The sequence below is a fragment of the Hipposideros armiger genome, unplaced genomic scaffold (genome assembly GCF_001890085.2).
Source record: "Hipposideros armiger isolate ML-2016 unplaced genomic scaffold, ASM189008v1 scaffold_156, whole genome shotgun sequence".
Classification (NCBI taxonomy): domain Eukaryota; kingdom Metazoa; phylum Chordata; class Mammalia; order Chiroptera; family Hipposideridae; genus Hipposideros; species Hipposideros armiger.
The window spans coordinates 252,184-271,709 of NW_017731506.1; the positions used below are offsets into that span (position 1 = coordinate 252,184).

The following is a 19,526-nucleotide window of genomic DNA, read 5'->3' on the forward strand; positions in this document are numbered from 1 at the left end:
AAAAAAAAAAATCTTTCCATAATATAATGATTGTACTTCCAAAAATTTTGTATCTCTACCTCATATTTTTGTATCCTCAGAGTGAGCAAGACAAGGAAAACAGATCCCGAAGTTCAAAAATAAATACTATCAGGCATCTTATTAAAATTAAGGATACTGAACAATAGAATTAAATGAATTTACCTTTAGCTAAGGAAAAATGGTAAGTATTGTATTAGATAGCAATGCCTGATTAATAAAAAGTTCATTTGGAGAAATAAAATTTCTGAAATTGAATTTATAATTGAAAATTTTTATGATTTCTCAAAAGACATCTGTTAAAATGGGCATTTCTTAAAAATCAAGATAATGGTACACTAAGTATGAATTCAGTTAAAGTATTGCTGCAGAAAGTTAAAATAGTATGACCCAAATATATTAATTTTCAGCTATATAACTTAACAGAAATAGTACAGTGCTAAGAAAATTTGGAAGAACAAAAAGTAGCCATATTAATTGGGATGCTTCTGTGATGGCTAGTAAGCAAAAGAAATTATGGGATGTGTTCATGCATTAAGGCATGGTAGTATTCCTTATGAAAACCTAGCTCAAGTGCCAGTCTTAGTTGCTGTAATTTTAAAGAGACCTGTAATTTTTTTTATAGCAGGCAGCTGCTTTGGAAAACAGTTTGGCAGTTCCTCAAAAGGTTAAACAAAGAGTTACCATGTTACCTAGCAATTCCACCCCTATGTATACACCTGAGAGAAATGAAACATACATCCACAAAATAACTTCTACACAAATATTCAAAGCAGCTTTATTCCTAATAGCCAAGAAGTAGAAATAACACAAATGCTCATCAACTGATGAATGGATAAATGTGGTATATCTAGACAATGGATTATTCAGCAATAAAATAAAGTACTGATAGGCCGGCCGAGTGGCTCAGTTGATTAAGAGCTCGCTCAAGAGTGCAAGCTCTGAACAACAGGGTCACCGGTTCGATTCACGGCCTGGCTGAGCTGCCGCTGCACTGCCAACAGGTGGTAGGATGGCTCAGCTAAAAAAAAAAGAAAAAGAAAAAAAGAGTACTGACATGCTACAAAATGAATGAAACTTGAAAACATTAGGCCAAGTGAAAGAAGCAAATCACAAAAGACCACATATTATGAATTGATTTATATGAAATGTCCAGGACAGGTAAATTTATACAAACAAGAAAGAGTAGTGGTACCTAAAACTAGTCCTTTTGGGGATGAGGGAGGAAAGGAAATGAGGGTGACTATTAATGGATATGGAGTTTTTTTCCGGGGTAGCAGTGGGGATGAAAAGGTGATTGTGGTGATGGTTGAACAATTCTGTGAACATATTAAAAACCATTGATTTGTACACTTTAAAACAGTGAATGGTATGTGATTTTAAAAGCTGTTTTAAAATCAAAGTACTCATGTTTTTGATAAAAGTGTTAAGTTTTGACTGACCGAAGCAGCTATTAAAGGGTCTTTTATTGTTAACAGATTTGTCTGGAAATGCACAAAAACAATTCTCATCTCTCCTCTTTAACCTACTGTGCTTGGCATCCATTCTTCTTCAGCTTTATAGCTGGGATTAAGCTGAGCCTATAAGAGATTCACTTGTAAAGATGGGGAAAGGGAGTGCAATTCAACTGCATAACAATACTGATTCCAAGTATTTTATTCCCAGAATAACTAACTGGTTTGTGTTAGGGGAGAAGGTGAGACAGGGTGAAGAGAAACACTTTAGGACATCAAAGGAGCACTAGAAGGTTCCTCTGCTCAAAATGTTTCCCTTACCCGTGTATATTCTAACACTAGAGATACTCAAGGACAGGAGTTCGGAAAAAAGGTATCAAAATAGAATCAAAGACAAATTGTGCCAAGATTACCATGTGCCTTCCCTTCATTAATTCTTGGTATAAGGCACTGAGCTAGGAGCACACAGAAATTTAACAATATAGGTCCTTCAGCTCATGACAAAGTTAAATGCTAAAAACCATCTGCATCCAGAGGTAAGATACATTCTTATGACTCAAGGGATAAAAAACTGCCTTTGAAAGGGGTCTTGACATTAAGTAGAATTTTCAAGGCTAAGAGCACCCAGGAGCTAAGGAATTGGGACTTAAAACAACTAATAGTAGTGTAATTTGGTGAAAATTACATAATGTAAGTTGATGAAAACAACATTACAAGTCACACTTCATTAGAATTCCCTTTCTGGCCACTCTAGTTCAGACTCTATCCAACTGCAGCTTTTCCCAAAGAGGGGAGAAAAAAAGAGAAAAGAAAGATGTTTTAGTTACATATGCATCCATGTGACTTCTTTACTAGGGCCTCTCCCCACTATGTCCACCTCCATCTTCCATCACATGCATTCCTGTCTCAATAGCATAAACCTCTAGAACACCAAGGGCTTCCTGAATTTTGTTTTAAACTAACAAAGTTAATTAATCAATCTAGGAAAGTAGGTATGTTTGGATCAAAGAGCACTGACACAGAAGAACTCAGTGAGAGAACCACATGTACCCACAAATCATTAAGTAAAATTAATCTCTGTCTACAACTCTTCAAATAACAGTGGTGGTAAAGATCTATTCACGTTTACAAATTTCAGTTCAATTCTGTGAGGATTCACATTTCAAAATCCAATCTTTAGGGAAACGCAAACACAATATTTCCCTACTGAACTCAATTTACACATCATCTATAGCTTAGCTTTTCCAACTAAGATACCAAGTCTCCCTGAGGGTACAGAGAAGTGTGTCAGAGAATACAAGGGGGAAAGAATGAACATGGAACAACTTGCAGGAGCAATTTGATGATCTGGGGTCAAAATGTTAATGAATTCAACTAGTAAGCTATTTAAACATTATTAAATGAAAATAAATACAGACATGTTATAAAGTAGAAGAAAAATTTAAGTCTCTCCCTTTTACTCTTCTAAGCAGGTATGGTGAGTTAACCAACAGCTGAGAAGAATTCTCAAAGTCAAGAAGGAAAAGAAAAATTCATCTTCCAATTCTCTCAGTCCTGAAGTACACTAAAATAACTTATCTATATGAGAACAGTCATTATCGTCCATTATCGTAATACCAAGTTCTTAATTTATAGGGTAGGTTTTCTTATTTGAAATTCCTTTGTATTTACAGTTATATAATATCTTTTTTTTTTTACATTTTTCTCAACTGAAATACATCTATACCCTAAAATACCTATACTGTGGAAAAGAAATAATGTAATGCTTTAAGCTACTGCAGAAAACAAAAGGAGAGGAAAGAAACTATTTTTTAAAGCTTTGGCAAATGTAGTTAATTATTGAAACAAGGTGATAAGTACATAGTGGTTCAATGTATTCTTCTCTCCAGTTATGTATAACTTAGAAAATTTCCATAATAAAAAGGCAAATAAACTGCCTGAACTAGCTCTCTGAAAATCTTACAAAGCTAGCTATACTTATCATGAGCCTACAAAGATTTCTCCCTTTTCTGAAACCCTACAGAGCTCTATACCTGTACCACTTATTTTTCACAATTACTGTCAAGTTTTCATGTATGTATTTATTTCCATACTGAAAAGACTACAGAAACAGTTCTTGCTATCAAGGAGCTTATAATCTTTCATCTTTCTTAAATCCAAAAAATTCATTCAACAAGCCCATTTACCAAATACGCACTTATGGGCCAGATACTCTATCTAATGCATAGATATAAACACCAGGTGTCTAGCCTCAAAGAGCTCACAATGTAATATAATTAGAATGTAGTTAGATGGGTTTCTCTAAAAATAAACAAACAAACAAAAAGTCCCATTTATTCCTCTGCTGAAAACTTTACACTGATTCATCAATGCATAAAGAATAAAATCAAATCCCTATATCTAGAAATCAATGTCCTTTATAATCTAGCTCTGAGTGCCCTTTGGTCCAAATATACCTCATTTCAAATTCCTGAACCCTCCAAGCGTACTTCTCAATGTGGCTTTCCTCGTGCCATTTTCTAAGCCTTAAAAACTGTTATTAAATCCTATGTGCAGATCTGAACTCCAACAATCCTTTCAAGGTCCAGTTCAACTTCTCCATGAAGCCTTCCTTCTAAAATCCTACAGAACAGATTTATACCATTCCTTTAGCAATTAACGAAGATGATATCCTGTATCTTCTCATAGGCTGCACAATGTCCAACACAATGTCTCACCTACAGAAAATGCACGGTAATATCTTATTACCAACTTACCTAATGACTGGCCCATCCATGAGGATAGTGTGTCCTCTAGGGCTAGCCTTCCTAATCCCAGCTCAGTGAGCTATTCCATTGCTCTATAGTACTCAATCACTTTCAGCTGGTTAATTCCCAGTTGAATTTGGGTATAAAAGCAGAATTGGAGTTCCGGTCAAGATGGCGGAGTAGATAAAAGCTATGCTCGCCTCCTCCCATGACCACATGAAAATTACAACTAAATTATAGAACAATCAACCTGCAGAACCATCTGAAGACTAACTAAACAGAAGTCCTATAACTAAGGATACAAAGAAGCCATGTCAACACTGGTTGATTGTCTTTTTACTTAATTATTTTTGCAATATTAAAAAAAGCATCATTTGTTTTCTATGAATTTTACCAAAAATAAGTGGAATTGAAGGGCTTAAGGAACTTTACTATAGATCTGCAAAGTCTTATTCAGAGTTTAAATAGTAATAAGAAAGAACCAAAGAAAGTCAAAGATAACTATAACCACAAAGTGCTGAGATCAATGTGATAGCTAAGATCGGCTTATGTCATCACTTCTGATTTGGGGACTACAGTTTTAAACAGCACCCAACTCTCCTGTATCAAAAATCAACTGTTAGGGCCGGCCGAGTGGCACGATGGTTAAGAACTGGCTTGGGATGCCAGAGGGCCCCGGTTCGGATCCCACATATGAGGGCCAGTGACACTGTCCTCCATAGCTAAGATGCTGAACAACAGCTCGACCTGGAGCTGGGCTGCTGTGAGTTGCCGGCAACGGTGTAGGCTGCAGCCCCTGTGGCAGTGGGTTGCCATGGGCTACTGTGTGTAGCCAGCAGCCAGCGTGAGTGGCCAGCAGCCGCAGTGAGCGGCCACTCAGAAGCCGGCGACTGATCTGCCTCTCCGGGAAGAGTGCAATGATGGTGCCAGCTTGGGCCAGTGAAGCAACGTCCTCCACAACTAGACTGAAGAACAAAAAACGACAGCAACTTGTCTGTTCCCCTTCCCCCAATTTCCCAGCGCTGTTCCCATCCCCCAATAAAAATCTTAAAAAAAAAAAAAATCAACTGTGTTAAACTGGAGAAGTATTTCTAATATCTCAAAGGTTTTCTTCCCTTTTTGAATGTCATGGGAAAAGAAGGAACCCACTGTCCCCTCAGGTAATGAGTTGACTGGGGATAAAGTATTTCCAAATATAGAAGAAAAAAATAGAAGAAAGCACTATTGTTGCACTTACCATATAATGGCTTAAGTATCTGCTTATGAACCTGTCTCTCTGATCAAACCATGAGCTGCTCAAGTGCAGGGAATCAAGGACTGGATATCTTGTCTTACTCATCTTTGTACATCCTAAGTATAACAAGTTGGCTCACTGAGGGACTCGGTAAATGCTCTCAATTAATGAATGAATGAATTCCACCTTAGGTTAAAACATGTGCAAAATGCCCACAGCCTGTCACAAAGTAATAGAAAAAGGTTAAATAATATATCCAAATGCCAACTGCTTGTTAAAAAGTAATGGAATGCAGAAGTCACATACATTTTATATTTAAGCAGACCAAGCATAATCTATTGGCATTTTCTTTCTTCAGAACCATTTCCAACAGCTGACATATAAAATTTCTGAAGAAATTATTCCATTTTATCCCTAGTCTTTATTAGTCTTTTCCACTTTCTGGATGGAGGTAAAAATGTGGGACAAAAGTCCTTTTTGATGCTCTGTCTGATTCTTCTCCAGTGTTCCTGCCTCAGTTTCAGTTGGTTCCTGCTTTTTTATTACCCCTTAACCCATAAAAAAACTGAAGAGTCAATGAGAGTTATTATCAAAGAATAGAAGCTTCAATGTCAGAGTGGGGAAAGATGCAATGAACTTTAATCTGCCCCAACAATCATTAAGAATCACTGTTAAATTAAAAGTCACCAGGAAAAGGGCCGGCCGAGTGGCGCGATGGTTGAGAACTCGCTTGGGATGCCAGAGGGCCCCGGTTCGGATCCCACATGTGAGGGCCAGTGACACTGCCCTCCACAGCTAAGATGCTGAACAACAGCTCAACCTGGAGCTGGGCTGCCATGAGTCGCCGGCGACGGCGTGGGCTGCAGCCTCTGTGGCAGTGGGTTGCCATGGGCTACCGTGTGTGGCCAGCAGCCAGCGTGAGCGGCCAGCAGCCAGCGTGAGCGGCCAGCAGCCGCAGTGAGCGGCCGTCCAGAGGCCGGCGACTGATCTGCCTCGCCAGAGAAGAGCGCAATGATGGTGCCAACTTGGGCCAGTGAAGCAACGTCCTCCACAACTAGATTGAAGAACAAAACGACAGCAACTTGTCTGTTCCCCTTTCCCCAATTCCCCAGCACTGTTCCCATCCCCCAATTCCCCAATAAAAATCTTTAAAAAAAAAAAAAGTCACCAGGAAAAGGTAAAAGTACTGCACACAAAGTGATATATATTATATATGTAGACATATATGTATATATGCATGTATATACACATATGTATATATGTATACAAACAAATACACACACACACACATATATATAGATAAATAGATAGATATAGGATGCCAAAAAAAGTATAAATTTTAAGAAAGGAAAAGACTATATTAAAATTACACCAATGGTAACCACTTTGAGCACCTCTTGTAATTGCAAAAGTCAAACGTGACTTGTATGCATCTTTTGTTATCAGTATATATTGAGTATTACAATTTTAAGGCAGTTTTTTCCTTCCTTAAAATGTGTATACATTTTTTTGGCCTCCTCTGTATACATAAAATACACATATGTGTATGTGTACCTATGTATGTCTATAAAACTGAGGCTATTTGAAAACAATTTTTGGTATAAAATTGTTTTCTCATGTTATGCATATTTTTTCAAAGACATAAATATTAAATAGTGGCACTGGGGGAAATAAATGACCCTAGAACTAGCAGACCATTGGCCAAAAGAGGGAGCATACACATTCTCATACACAAGGTATATACCATGATATGTTAAAAGAGAAATGTTCTCCTTAAATAGCAAAGGTAATCAAGTTAAATACTGTTTACAGTTTATTAGGGGGAAATGCTCACAAAACAATGAGCTATTTATAGTATAGTTCTCTCATATATTATATCTCCAGGAATATATAAAGCAGCTTTGAAAAACAAAAGGGAAATAATGGGTTGTCGGAAAATTCATGATGCATTTTTGCAACAAAAAAAGAAAAAATACGTCATGACTTTTCCGACAACCCAACAGTACCAGTACTCATCTCTCCAATGACGTAAGAATTTAAAACACACCCCAATGTTACTTAAACATATGAGTTTACCAACAATCTGTACATATGAGATTACCATCAATCTGTACATCATTAGGCTGATCCAAAACAAAGAAACAAAAAATCCAATAAGCCTAAACAAGCAGTCATACCTTTTAACCTTTTCTCTTGTAGTTATGATTTCAAAGCATTCCCAATATTAGCATGGTCACTTAAGCAGTAATTTGTTCTCTCAAAATAAGCATTATTTAAAAGAATGATGATTGTTTTTATAAAAGTCATGCCGTCCTTTGACCCCAACAACCTATCTCAAAGATAATCTGGAACAACTGAAAACATTTATAAGAATGTTTACAGAAATATATTTTGTCATACTGAAAAGCCAGAAGCAATATAAAACTCCATTAGTAGAAGAGTATGCAGCTATTGAAGTTAAAGAGATAATTAATGGCATTAAAGATAATATTTATTAAGCTAAAATCAGGATATAGAAGGGCATATAAAATAAAATTGCACACCTAGACCTATATGCAATATTCAGAAATATCTTTGGAAGGATTATCTCTAAGCGTTTGGATTTTATGAAATTTTTATATTCCTCTGGAAAAAAATTTTTCAGGCAATCACAATGAGCCTGCTTCATTTTTATAACAAAACTTTTTAAAAGGCTCATACTAACTTTAGTAAATATATCCAGCAATTATTGATATATAGTGCCCCTTAATTGTGTGGTTTAGCGTCTCTGAAAGGCCATCAGACACTATCACAACAATAAATGCACATTTACTGACTCAAATTCCATTTATAGGTATTTATAATAAAGCTATTCTCACACAAGTGTGCAAAGATACACTTTTGTTCAAGAATATTCACAGCAGCATGTTCAAGAATATTCATTATCACTGTTTGGATGTGACCGAACTGTCGATCAACAGGGACTAGATAAACAATATACATTCATACAAAAATACTGTGTAGCCATGAAACAGAATAAGGTAGCTATGTGTATTGGAGTTGAATGACATCCAAGATAAATTAAGGTTTAAAACAAAAAACAGTAGGTATCAACTAATAGAGGGGAAGGCGAGGAGAGATTGATACAGACAAGTATACTTGTATTTTCACAGTCTATCTCTAGGACACAAAAAGCTGTAAATAGTGGTTGCCAGTGGGTTGGAGGTCTAGAAATCTGGGGTGATAAGGCTTATTTTTCATTGTAAACACTGTAAACCAATCTGTAATGTTCGAATTTTTTTTTTACCATGTATGTTTGTTACTTTTAAATTTCAAGTTTTTTTAGATAGTGAATTATTTTGCTGCTGCATTAATAAATATGTTTAAGGAAAATAGGTTTTCAAGTATCAAAAATTATTCTATCAGAACAGCTTTTAAGAGTTTTAAAAAATTCTAAACTATCATTTGCTGCTTTATTACAAGTTGAAAATTATACACAATTGTAAACCTGAGCTCTTCTTCTGTACAAAGGTTGTTTACACTGTTGCTAGCCAACAAATCCACAACTGGTTTAACCTAGTCCTTATTTTGCTCTCAGTATTGTTAGCAGTTTAAAAAATCTGTTTTCTTTTTTGCTGTATTTAACACATTTTCTGTATAGAAAGATTTTCTACTGGCCACACAATAATTAGTGAATAAGGGAACAGATTTTTCTCCTTTTCCATTGATATTAATCCTTCCAGGTCAGTTTGGACTAGTCTTCCCTGACAGAGTAACAAATAAAATACCTAACTAAGACAAATAAGAAAATGACTCACTAAATACAGTAGTTTCTACTCCAAGGCTGTTCTAAAAAAATTAAAGCTAAGAAAAATATATTACGTTAAAGTATATTCTCAAGAAGATTAAATACTAGTCCAAGGGCTCAGAAGAACTGCCACTAACACGACTCTGTAACTTTGGGGAACCCATCTCCCAGCAATTGGAAGTTACTCCAAGTAAGAGAAAATTCTGCTTAACATAGTGATTTTTATCACAGAGTCTTTTTATCACACTTGTTCAATGCATTATCAAATATCAGAGAAACAATCAACGTTATACTGGAAGGTATACCTAATCAACACAGGTTTTGGCGTACTCAATACCACTGCTTATGATTATGTATCAAACTTCCTGAAAATAGTTGGTAAATAAGAAATAAAAATGAAGAAACAGAACTCACCTTTAACACTTTTTCTATTAACATCTGCCCCCTTTTCAAGTAAATACTGAGCAATCTCTTTGTGTCCTTTGTAACAGGAAATCATCAAGCAGGTATGCCCATGTCGGTTTGACACTTCCAAATCAGCTTTATGTTCCACAAGGTACTTCACGATTTCCAAATGGCCATCGAAACAGGCAGCTCGAAGAGGAGTTGAATTGGTTAAAGTCGTATTATTGACAGATGCTCCATGATTCAACAAAGACTGAACCACCTTCAGATGTCCTGCTGCAGAAGCGGCCCACAAAGGGGGAGCCCCCTCAATGGTTTCGCCATCAAAATTGACCGAGCCCCCGACTTCTATGGAGGCACTGCACTGCTCGAGGAGGAATTCCACCATGTCAAGGTGCCCATACCTGGCCGCCATCAAGAGTGGCGTGGCCCCATTTGTTTTTTCAGAGATCAAGGAGGAAATCTCCTCTTTGGATTTGCTTGCCAACAACTTGGTGAGAAGCCGGAGTTTGCCATCCCGAGCTGCGTTAAATACTGCTGTCTTTAGATCCATTTATGTCCAGTTGAGAGGCTGTGCTTTCTTTATCCTTAAAAGCAAAGCTCCAGCTTAACTCTATCGACACAGACAAGAGTTTCGGGAACCAGTTCAATGTTAATCACTGCACCCCAGGACGGATATAAAACCGAGGAGAGTATGTTCTGTCCTATTGCCTTCCAACATCTGACAATCACAGCACCAAACTAGAGAAAGGGGGGGAAAAAAGTAGCAATTTTGAATTTTCCATAGGTAACGGCAAAAACACTCGGTTTTTCGTAATTGCTACTCCTGTGGGAAAGGAGGGAAAAGCCATACTTTAGGGACTACTCCGCCCCCACCCCCCAAAAAAGGTGAATAAGAACACAAAAAGGTACCCACAGACCCAAATGTTTTGGTAGGAGGCGGTCTTTTCTACGGTAAATTTAAAACACTACGGGCAACCGGTTTTCTCGCCTCCTAGCCAGCCAAGCTTTGTTCTAGTTTTGCTTTGCACACGCCCAGGGAGAGTACAACCGAAAGAGGCATAAGACGCGGATTCAGAAATGTTTCTTTCTTACATCTGCAGAGGAGAGCGGGCCAAGGGCGCGAGGCTGGAAGGCCTCATTGTGGCGAGGATGGGTTTCGAGGAGGAACAAAAAGGTCGGACACAACAAACCACGGCCAGCGAACGCCAAAACCCTCACCCAAAGGACTCTCTTTCCTTTAAAACTACTCGAGGCTCTCAGGAAATCCGGCTGCCTTTTAGCTAACTTTACCCGCCCCATTTTGATGCCCCCGCCTCCACAGGGGATCTGCAGGGTCCCCAAACCACAGCGTCCCCCCACCCTACTTAACCTTCACCTCTATCTTTTCCAGATATGGGCAGCCCCTCCCCAAGGTTCTCCAACCAACACGACCCACCTCGTGGCGGGCCGACGAGCCTGTGGGCTCCAGCCTGCTGCCACCCTCAGCTGCCGGGGGCGCCCTCCTTCCCCTTCCCGCCCAGGCCTCTCCGCGGGCACCTCAGGCCGCAGCCCCGGCTCGGGCAGGCCGCCGCCGCCACTACCTGCCCGTGGGCTAGTCCTTCCAGCCGCCGCTGGCCGCTCGGTCGCGGGCCGCCCCCTTCAAATTGAAACCGTTGTCCTCGCCGCCGCCCGGGCCGCCCTGCTCCGCCTGAGGTCGCACAGCTCCTCCATGCCCCAGCCCCACAGGAATGAGTCCGGTCGTGCCGCTCGCCCCGCCCCGCCACGCCAGAAGGCCTCCCGCCCTCCCAAGTCTGCGCGGGCTGCAGCTGCTGCTGCTGCAGCGGCTGCCGCGGCGGATGGTGTAATGGGCTGCGGACCGGGGGCCGGACAAGCCTGAGCAGTGCTTCACATCACTGACGCGGCAACCTCGCCATTGGGCCGGGGGAGGGCGGCGGCCGCCGCGAACAACCGCCTAGGGGCCGGGCGGGGCAGCCGGCCGGGGCGGGCTGGCGCGGGAGGGGGCGGGACCGCGAACCCAGCGGAGGACGCAAGTGCGAGCGGCGCGCGATGGGGAGCGGGAGGGAGAGTGACGTAGAGAGTCACGACGGGGCGGGGCCACGCAGTGGAGGGGCGGGGCCACGCAGTGCCGCGGCGCTCCGAGGTCTGTGGAGAGTTTGCGGAATTCTCGCAGGCTGCTTGGGTCCTGTGGTTTGCGGACGTTTGCATAGGGAGGCTTGTTGTGGGAACCTTAGGGTCCTACTGCCAGAACCCCAGAGAAGTGGTAACCACTGTTAGCTCTCTCACACACATAAACACTCTTGGACTAGTCTGTTCTCTCCTTTGGTGGGCCCTGGAGTATACCGAGCTTGTAGTTAGGATCTCAAAAACCAAAACAAGAAAAACAAACAAATCGAGAAAAGGATTAGTTTAGGAGGCTTATCATGACTTCACCAGCAAGGTCGGGTTCTTGAACTCTGAACAATATAACCAGGAAATGAAAGAAAGCTAAAAACAATATGAATGAGAAGATTACTTCATACAGGAAATAAACTTCTGGAATTTGTCACATTAAGACATAGAATGTATTGAACTAGATTGAAGAACAGTTTAAATATATTTGGGGAATAACACCCATAATGCATCATGATGAGAAATTAGTTTTTGCAGAAAGATCTTCAATCTCTTGAATACTTTATTTTGGTGAATTTAAACTCACAGTTCCTTGGTACCACTCACTGGGAGAAAGAGAATATTAAACAGATTATCTGAACCCTCAGCATCATAAGTGTGATCGTCATTATTTTAAAGTCATGCAATATTAAAGACACTACCAAAAAAAACCACTTCATTTTTTCATATTTACTTGCAGTGTTAGCCATAAGTTTATGTAGTTTTTTATAATTGAAATCATAATTTTCATACAACTATATATTTTGCTTTTTTCCCTTACCAAACTCTAAAGAGTTTCTCATGTATTTAGTTGTAATAATCATTTTTAAGTGGGGCATAATATTTCCCTTAGGTAGTCAGTATATGTGCTCAACATCAGTACCCCCAAATTGAAGTTAAGGTTATTACCTTTGATTAAAAAAATACAGAACAATATAAAAGATGAGCACAGCCATCTATAAAAATCAAACAGCCTTAGTATACAGGTCACAGTTCTACTCCCAAGGTATAGACACCAGTGTACAGTATTCCAACTGAAGACTAACCTGAGCTGGCCTGTCTCTCTTATCATATTCAATAAAATGATGTAAAAATGTACATCAGTGGTCTTCAAGCTGAGATGTGCATCACCCAGGAGATTTTGGAGAGGAAGCACACACTTAGTTTTAAGGCTACCAGTTTCTGAATCTTCAACTTGTATTTATATATAGCATTTCCTAAAACTGATTTGCTAGTGAAGGAATGCTGTCAAGGTGTCTCCCTGTTTCATTTCCCAACCCTTTCACAATAGCCATATATCCTCCAAATTGTAAAAAGAAAATGCATAACTCTCACTCATTGTGAATTTTAAAAGGGTGCATTGCTCCAGGCAACCTTAAGCAGTGCTTTATCAATTTAAAATACTAGGCTGTATTGAGTAAGTGGATGCTTCTATGATTGGGTAACAAATTATTTTGCAAGGCAGATGATTTACAAGTAATTGCTTTCAACAAAGTATGACCTTAAAATCACTAAGTGAGTTTATAAATTGGAAGTTCAAAAAATTGAGTGACATTGATATGACAAAACTCCTTATAGCCCCATCTACTTTATTAATGTAGACATTTTCTTAGAATTTATGGAAATGAAAATTGAGAAAGCATACTAAATTCTGACTCATTCTTGTAAGAAGTATTTAACTACTAATTGAAAAAAATACATATGTTTAATAATTATAAAAATTTGTGATGTATTTTAATAGGTTTTGAATACTTGATTATTACTAATAAATATAATGGCACCTCAATGAAGAAGAAATTGATTCAGCACTTGGTCTTTCAGGCATTGGAAATTTAAATTTTTAATTTTAAATGTATATATATTTATTTACATTACAGAGAAATATAATAGGATGATTGATAAAGCACATTCAAACATAAAAATACTTTAAATTAAGATAATACTCCTGAGGAGTGGCATGTGGAATGGAGTTACAAGAGTAAAGAGAAAAAAAAGAGATATAAAATACACTGTAGGTAAGAAGAGCTTGTGTATTTTTTTTATTAATTTCAGGTTTACAAAACAACATAACGATTAGACATTTACACCCCTCACAAAGTGATAAACCCAACAAGTCTACTACCCATCTGATACCATAGATAGTTATTACAATACCATGGATTATATTCCCTATGCTGTACTTCATATCCCATGAATATATATATATATATATATATATATATATATATACATACAATACTATTTTATGTTAGTTTCAAGTGTACAATGCAGTGGCCAGGCATCCATACAACTTATGAAGTGATCCCCTCATAAGTCTAGTACCCATCCGACACCACACACAGTTTTACAACATTTTTTACTATATTCCCCATACTGCACTTCACAACCCTATAACTATCAATATTTTGTGGCTCCGATTTGTGCTTCCTAATCCCTTCATCTTTCTTACCCATCCCCCTAGCCCCCTCCCATCTAACAATCATCAGTTTGTTTGCTGTGTCTGTGAGTGTATTTCTGGTTTGTTTATTTATTCTGTTCTTTAGATTTCACATATAAGTGAGATCATGTGGTGTTTGTGTTTCTCCATCTGACTTATTTCACTTAGCATAATACCCTATAGGTCCATCCATGTTGTTGCAAATGGTAAGATTTCATTCTTTTTATGGCAGAGTAATACTCCATTGTATAAATGTACTACAATTTCTTTATCCAATTGTCTACTGAAGAGCATTTCAGTTGTTTCTATATCTTGGCTATTGTGAATAGCACTGCAGTAAACACAAGGGTGCATATATTTTTTTGAATAAGTGTTTTGGATTTCTTTGGCTAAATACTCAGGAGTGGAATTGCTGGGTTGTAAGTTAGTTCTATTTTTAATTTTTTGAGGAACCTCCAGACTGTTTTCCATAATGGCTACACCAATTTGCAATTCCACCAACAGTACATAAGGGTTCGCTTTTCTCCAAATCCTCACCAACACTTATTGTCTGTTGATTTATTGATGATAGCCATTCTTACAGGAGTGATGTGATATCTGATTGTGGTTTTTATTTGCATTTCTCTGATAATTAGTAATGTTGAGCCTCTTTTTATATGTCCACTGACCATCTGTATGTCCTCTTTGGAGAAATGTTTATTCAGGTCCTGTGTCTTTTTTTTTTTATTGGACTGTTTGGTTTTTTTATGTTGAGTTGTATGAGTTTTTTACAAATTTTGGATATTATCCCCTTATCAGATGTACCATTTGCAAGTATTTTCTCCAATTCAGTAGGATGTCTTTTCATTTTGTTGATGGTTTCCTTTGCTGTGAAAATACTTTGTAGTTTGACATAGTCTCAATTGTTTATTTTTTTCTTTCGTTTCCCTTGTCCGAGGGGACATATCAGTAAAACTACTACTAAGGGTAATGTCTGAGAGTTTACTTCCTATATTTTCTTCTGGGAGTTTTATGGTTTCAGGTCTTACATTTAAGTTTTTAATTCATTTTGAGATTATTCTTGTATTTTGCATAACAAGGTGGTCCAGTTTCATTTTGTTTGTTTTTTGTTGTTGTTGTTTTGTGTTTTTGCATGTATCTATCCAGTTTTTCCAGCACCATTTATGGACTAGACTGTCTTTACCCCAATGTGAATTCTTGCTTCCTTTGTTATAGATTAAATGACCATATAGACATGGGTTCATTTCTGGGCTCTCTATTCTGTTCCATTGATCTATGTGTCTGTTTTTATGCCAATACTATTCTTTTTGCTTACTATGAACTTACAGTACAATTTGATATCAGGTAGCGTGATACCTCCAGCTTTGTTCCTGTTTCTTAGGATTGTTATAGCTATTCAGAGTTTTTAATGGTTCCATATAAATTTTAGTATTATTTGTTCTAGTTCTGTGAAAAATGCCACTGGTTTTTTGGTAGTGATTGTATTGAATCTATAGATTGCTTTGGGTAGTATGACATTCTAACTATATTAATTCTTCCTATTCATGAGCATAGTATATGTTTCCATTTATTTGTATCTTCTTTAATTTCTCTCTTCAATATCTTATAATTTACTGAGTATAGGTCTTTTACTTCCTTGGTTAAATTTATTCCTAAGTGTTTTATTTATTTTTATGCATTTGGGATTGTTTCCTGAATTTCTCCTCCGATAGTTCATTATTGGTGTATAAAAATGCAACCGATTTTTAATATTAATTTTGTATCCTGCTACTTTCCTCAATTCATTTATCATTCTAATAGTTTTTTGGTGGAATATTTGGGGTTCTCTCTATATAGTATCATGTTATCTGCAAATAATGACAATTTTACTTCTTCTTTTCCCATTTGGATGCCTGTTATTTTTCTTGTCTGATTGCTGTGGCTAGAACTTCCCATACTATGTTGATGTTCATATGTTTTTTAAATAGGTGATAGTAGGCATAATTGCTATGATAGATTTCATTGGATTCATTTAAAAAAATAACTTTTATTTTAGAATGTCAGTGTTTACAGTATGCAGGAAATTGCATCCTTTGCAACTACATAAACTTACAATAAATAACTTTTGATTTTTACCTAGAAATATGAAAGAGGGTAGTTTTTTACGTATGTGAACAAAAATGTTTGAAGACTACTGATTTACTCATCAACTCCTTATTAGCGATTGTCTCCATTTCTAAAGATTTTGGCAATATTTGTTCTTCCAATTGTTTTTTTTGTTTGTTTGTTTTTTTTAAATAGAAACTCAATGAAAATTCCTTTCTCTTTTTTGCTGAAAGAATGTACATTGTTTTTCTCAACACCTACCTCCTCCCTACCCTCTCTGAATGGGAAGGAAAAACTTTTTGTTTGGCATGCATGATTGGTTTGGTTTGGATTGGCTTGGTTGCCAAAGCTTTGGACTCTGGTTTAATCAGCAATTACTGTTTTCCTGAAAGCCTCAGGATATTTTGGGGGGTATAACAAGAAGAACCATGAACTCAAGTTTAAGGAGTTTGCAGATGGTGCAGGTAGGAGCTAGAGGACTGGAAAAGGGGGAAGGGAACAGATATAGCCTCTGAATGACCCACTCTAGTCAGTGCCCAGGGATGGCAGACAAAAGGAGCCAAGCCAAATGCCCAGTGTACCCTTGAGGGGGAGCCCTGTGTCATTGTGTTCACAGCTCTGACTCATTGGCCTTGCCTGAGACCCAAGACTTCACAAGTGCTTGTGAGGGCACCTCCCAGCAAGACCTCAGTTCACTATAAGCCCAGAGGGAACACTACCCCGTACCTGAAAGGGTGAGAGGGGAAATTTGACAAGCAGAGAGGGGTGCCCTTTTTACCAGAACAATGAACACTTTCAAGTGTATACGCTGTTTTCCTCTTTTCGTGTATTGCTTTGGGATAAATTTCCAGTAGTTGGATTATGAAACATCTTTCTGGCTTCTCATACATATTGTCATATTGCTTTCCCAAAGAGGCCAATTTGCTATACTAGCAGCAAGGGAGTATGTTGGATTCACTGAACCTGCCCCGCTGGATATTTTTTAAATTCTTACTAGCTTGGTATGTATAAAATGATACATCAAGTTTTCCCAAATTTGCCTGGCCACTCTTATGATTTTTTGGCCCTTATACTCTCCTATAATCAGTGGAGTATTCCTTCTGCAGTTTTTCCTTCTGGGGATTTTCAAATATTTAGTTCTTGCTGGTCTCTGCTTAAACCAGAAATCTCAATGAAGCAGTCTGCTTGCACGGTTTTAGTAAATTTTGTAACATAGTCTAATTTGGGGAAAGGCCAGGATGAATGAAAAAAATACCTCTTGTTTTTAATAAGTAACTGGGCAACAGTTTAATTTAGAAGAATATGAAAGGAACCGACTTTAATGAATATAAAAGTTACACAAAAATAGCACAGCAACATGTGTGCTCCCCACACTATTTAGAAATGCCTTTCTTATATAAGAAATCTATTTTATTAACACTGATAATTTTTTAGTCAAAGTGAGATATTTTGTTATAAACTTATTCATCATGTCAACAGTTATTGAATGCTATTATGTGCTATGTTAGATACTAAATGAACATGATTCCTACTTTCAAGGAATTCATGGTCTGTGAGAGAAATGTAGCTATAAACAGATCAAAGTGAAATATGTATAGAAACAACTGTGAGAGCCCAAAGGACAGAGCTGTTAACTCTCCTTGGGCAAGTCTGGGAAGGAGGTGATGGTTAAATTGGATCTTAAAGGATTAGAGGGAATAGGCCCAGCCAAAAGGGTGTGGGAAAAGGAGGGAGCTGAGAGAACACAGGATATGGCCCCTTCCTTCTTCCTCACTTCCTCCACACACACACCCGGTATAGGGCAATACCTTAGGGGACCTCCTGAAGATACAAAATCCCCACTCCCCTCCAAGTGCATCATAATTCACCATTCCCATTTATGCAGCTCAACCAGAATTCACATTCTCTCAGTGCAGCTGCTCTCTTAGAGGTTTTAGGAGAGTGGCATGCTGAACTTTACTTAAAGCAAGAATACATCCTTGGGGTACTAGCATTTCAAAAAGGACACTTGTGAACTCAAATGAATCTTAAATTCATAGAAGTATGCAGGGCAGAATTCTTTTAGCAGGGAGATTTCCAGGTTCCCCTTGTGTATTTTGGTCCCTCTAGCCTCTCTTTAGTTCCCTGAACAATACAAGATGAGGATACTGAACTCAGTCACCAAATTCTGATAATTTTCTCTTGACACAGTGTCCCACTTTGGTATGGTGCTATCATTTCATTCATCACATTGTCACAAGCTAGAAATCTTGTGTCATTGTAAAAGAACCTGTTTCTTTCCTTTGTTTTCTCATTTCCTAAAGTCGTCAGGGCCCTGACTCTAGCTTTCTAGGAGCAATGGATGAGAAATATTCTGAAGGTTCTGAAGAATTAGCTTCCATGAAACAACATGGATGGACCTAGAGGGTATTATGCTGAATACAAGTCAGACTGAGAAAGACAAATATCATATGATCTCACTTATATGTGGAATCTAAAGAACAAAATAAACAAGCAAACAAAACAGAAACAGACTCATAAATACAGAGAACAAACATGATTACTAGATGGATGGAGGGTTGGGGGACTAGGTAAAAAAGGTGAGGGATTAAGAAGTACAAATTGGTAGTTACAAAATAGTCACAAGGATGTAAAGTACAGTATCATGAATATAGTCAATAATATTGTAAAAACTATGCATAGTGTCACATGGGTAAGTGGACTTATCGGGGGGATCATTTCATAAATTAGATAAATGTTTAACCACAACACTGTACACCTAAAACTAATATAAAATAATATTGAATGGCAACTATAATTTTTAAAAAATAGTCATGGGGATATATAGTACAGCATAGGGAATATAGTCAATAACATTGTAATAACTATGTACAGTGTTAGGTGGGGCTTATTGGGGTTATCACTTTATGAGGTATATAAATGTCTGATCACTATGTTGTTTTGTACACCTGAAACTAAGAAAAAAATTTTTAATAAAAAACAAAACAAAGAAAGAATTAGCTTCTACCCATTGGTAGCCTGTCCCCTCACATCCCAACCCAGCCCACCCAAATACCATCCATCAATTCTGGAATAGAAGCCCAAGTTTCTTGGAATGATGAGGATGTAATTGGTAACTCAGAGCAGGGAATCAGTTCTGAGGAATTTTTTTATAGTTTAAAAGACTCTTGTAGGTGTGGAACAGATGAGGGAGACCAGAGTCACCTCA

At 38.0% G+C, this 19,526-nt stretch overlaps 1 protein-coding gene across 4 annotated transcripts in view; it reads right to left on the bottom strand.

Moving 5' to 3' along the window:
* FEM1C (fem-1 homolog C) overlaps positions 1-11,579 on the bottom strand; it is a 28,332-nt gene extending 16,753 nt beyond the window's left edge. The window contains exons 1-2 of one of the 4 annotated variants that reach the window (XM_019651258.1): positions 11,229-11,579; positions 9,655-10,386 (exon numbers count right to left, since the gene is read on the bottom strand). In XM_019651258.1, coding sequence (XP_019506803.1) covers positions 9,655-10,198 — 544 coding nt within the window. In that variant the 5' untranslated portion in view covers positions 10,199-10,386; positions 11,229-11,579. The other 3 variants (XM_019651260.1, XM_019651259.1, XM_019651261.1) reach the window with 3 other exon arrangements.
* Between the last annotated feature and the right edge of the window lie 7,947 nt (positions 11,580-19,526).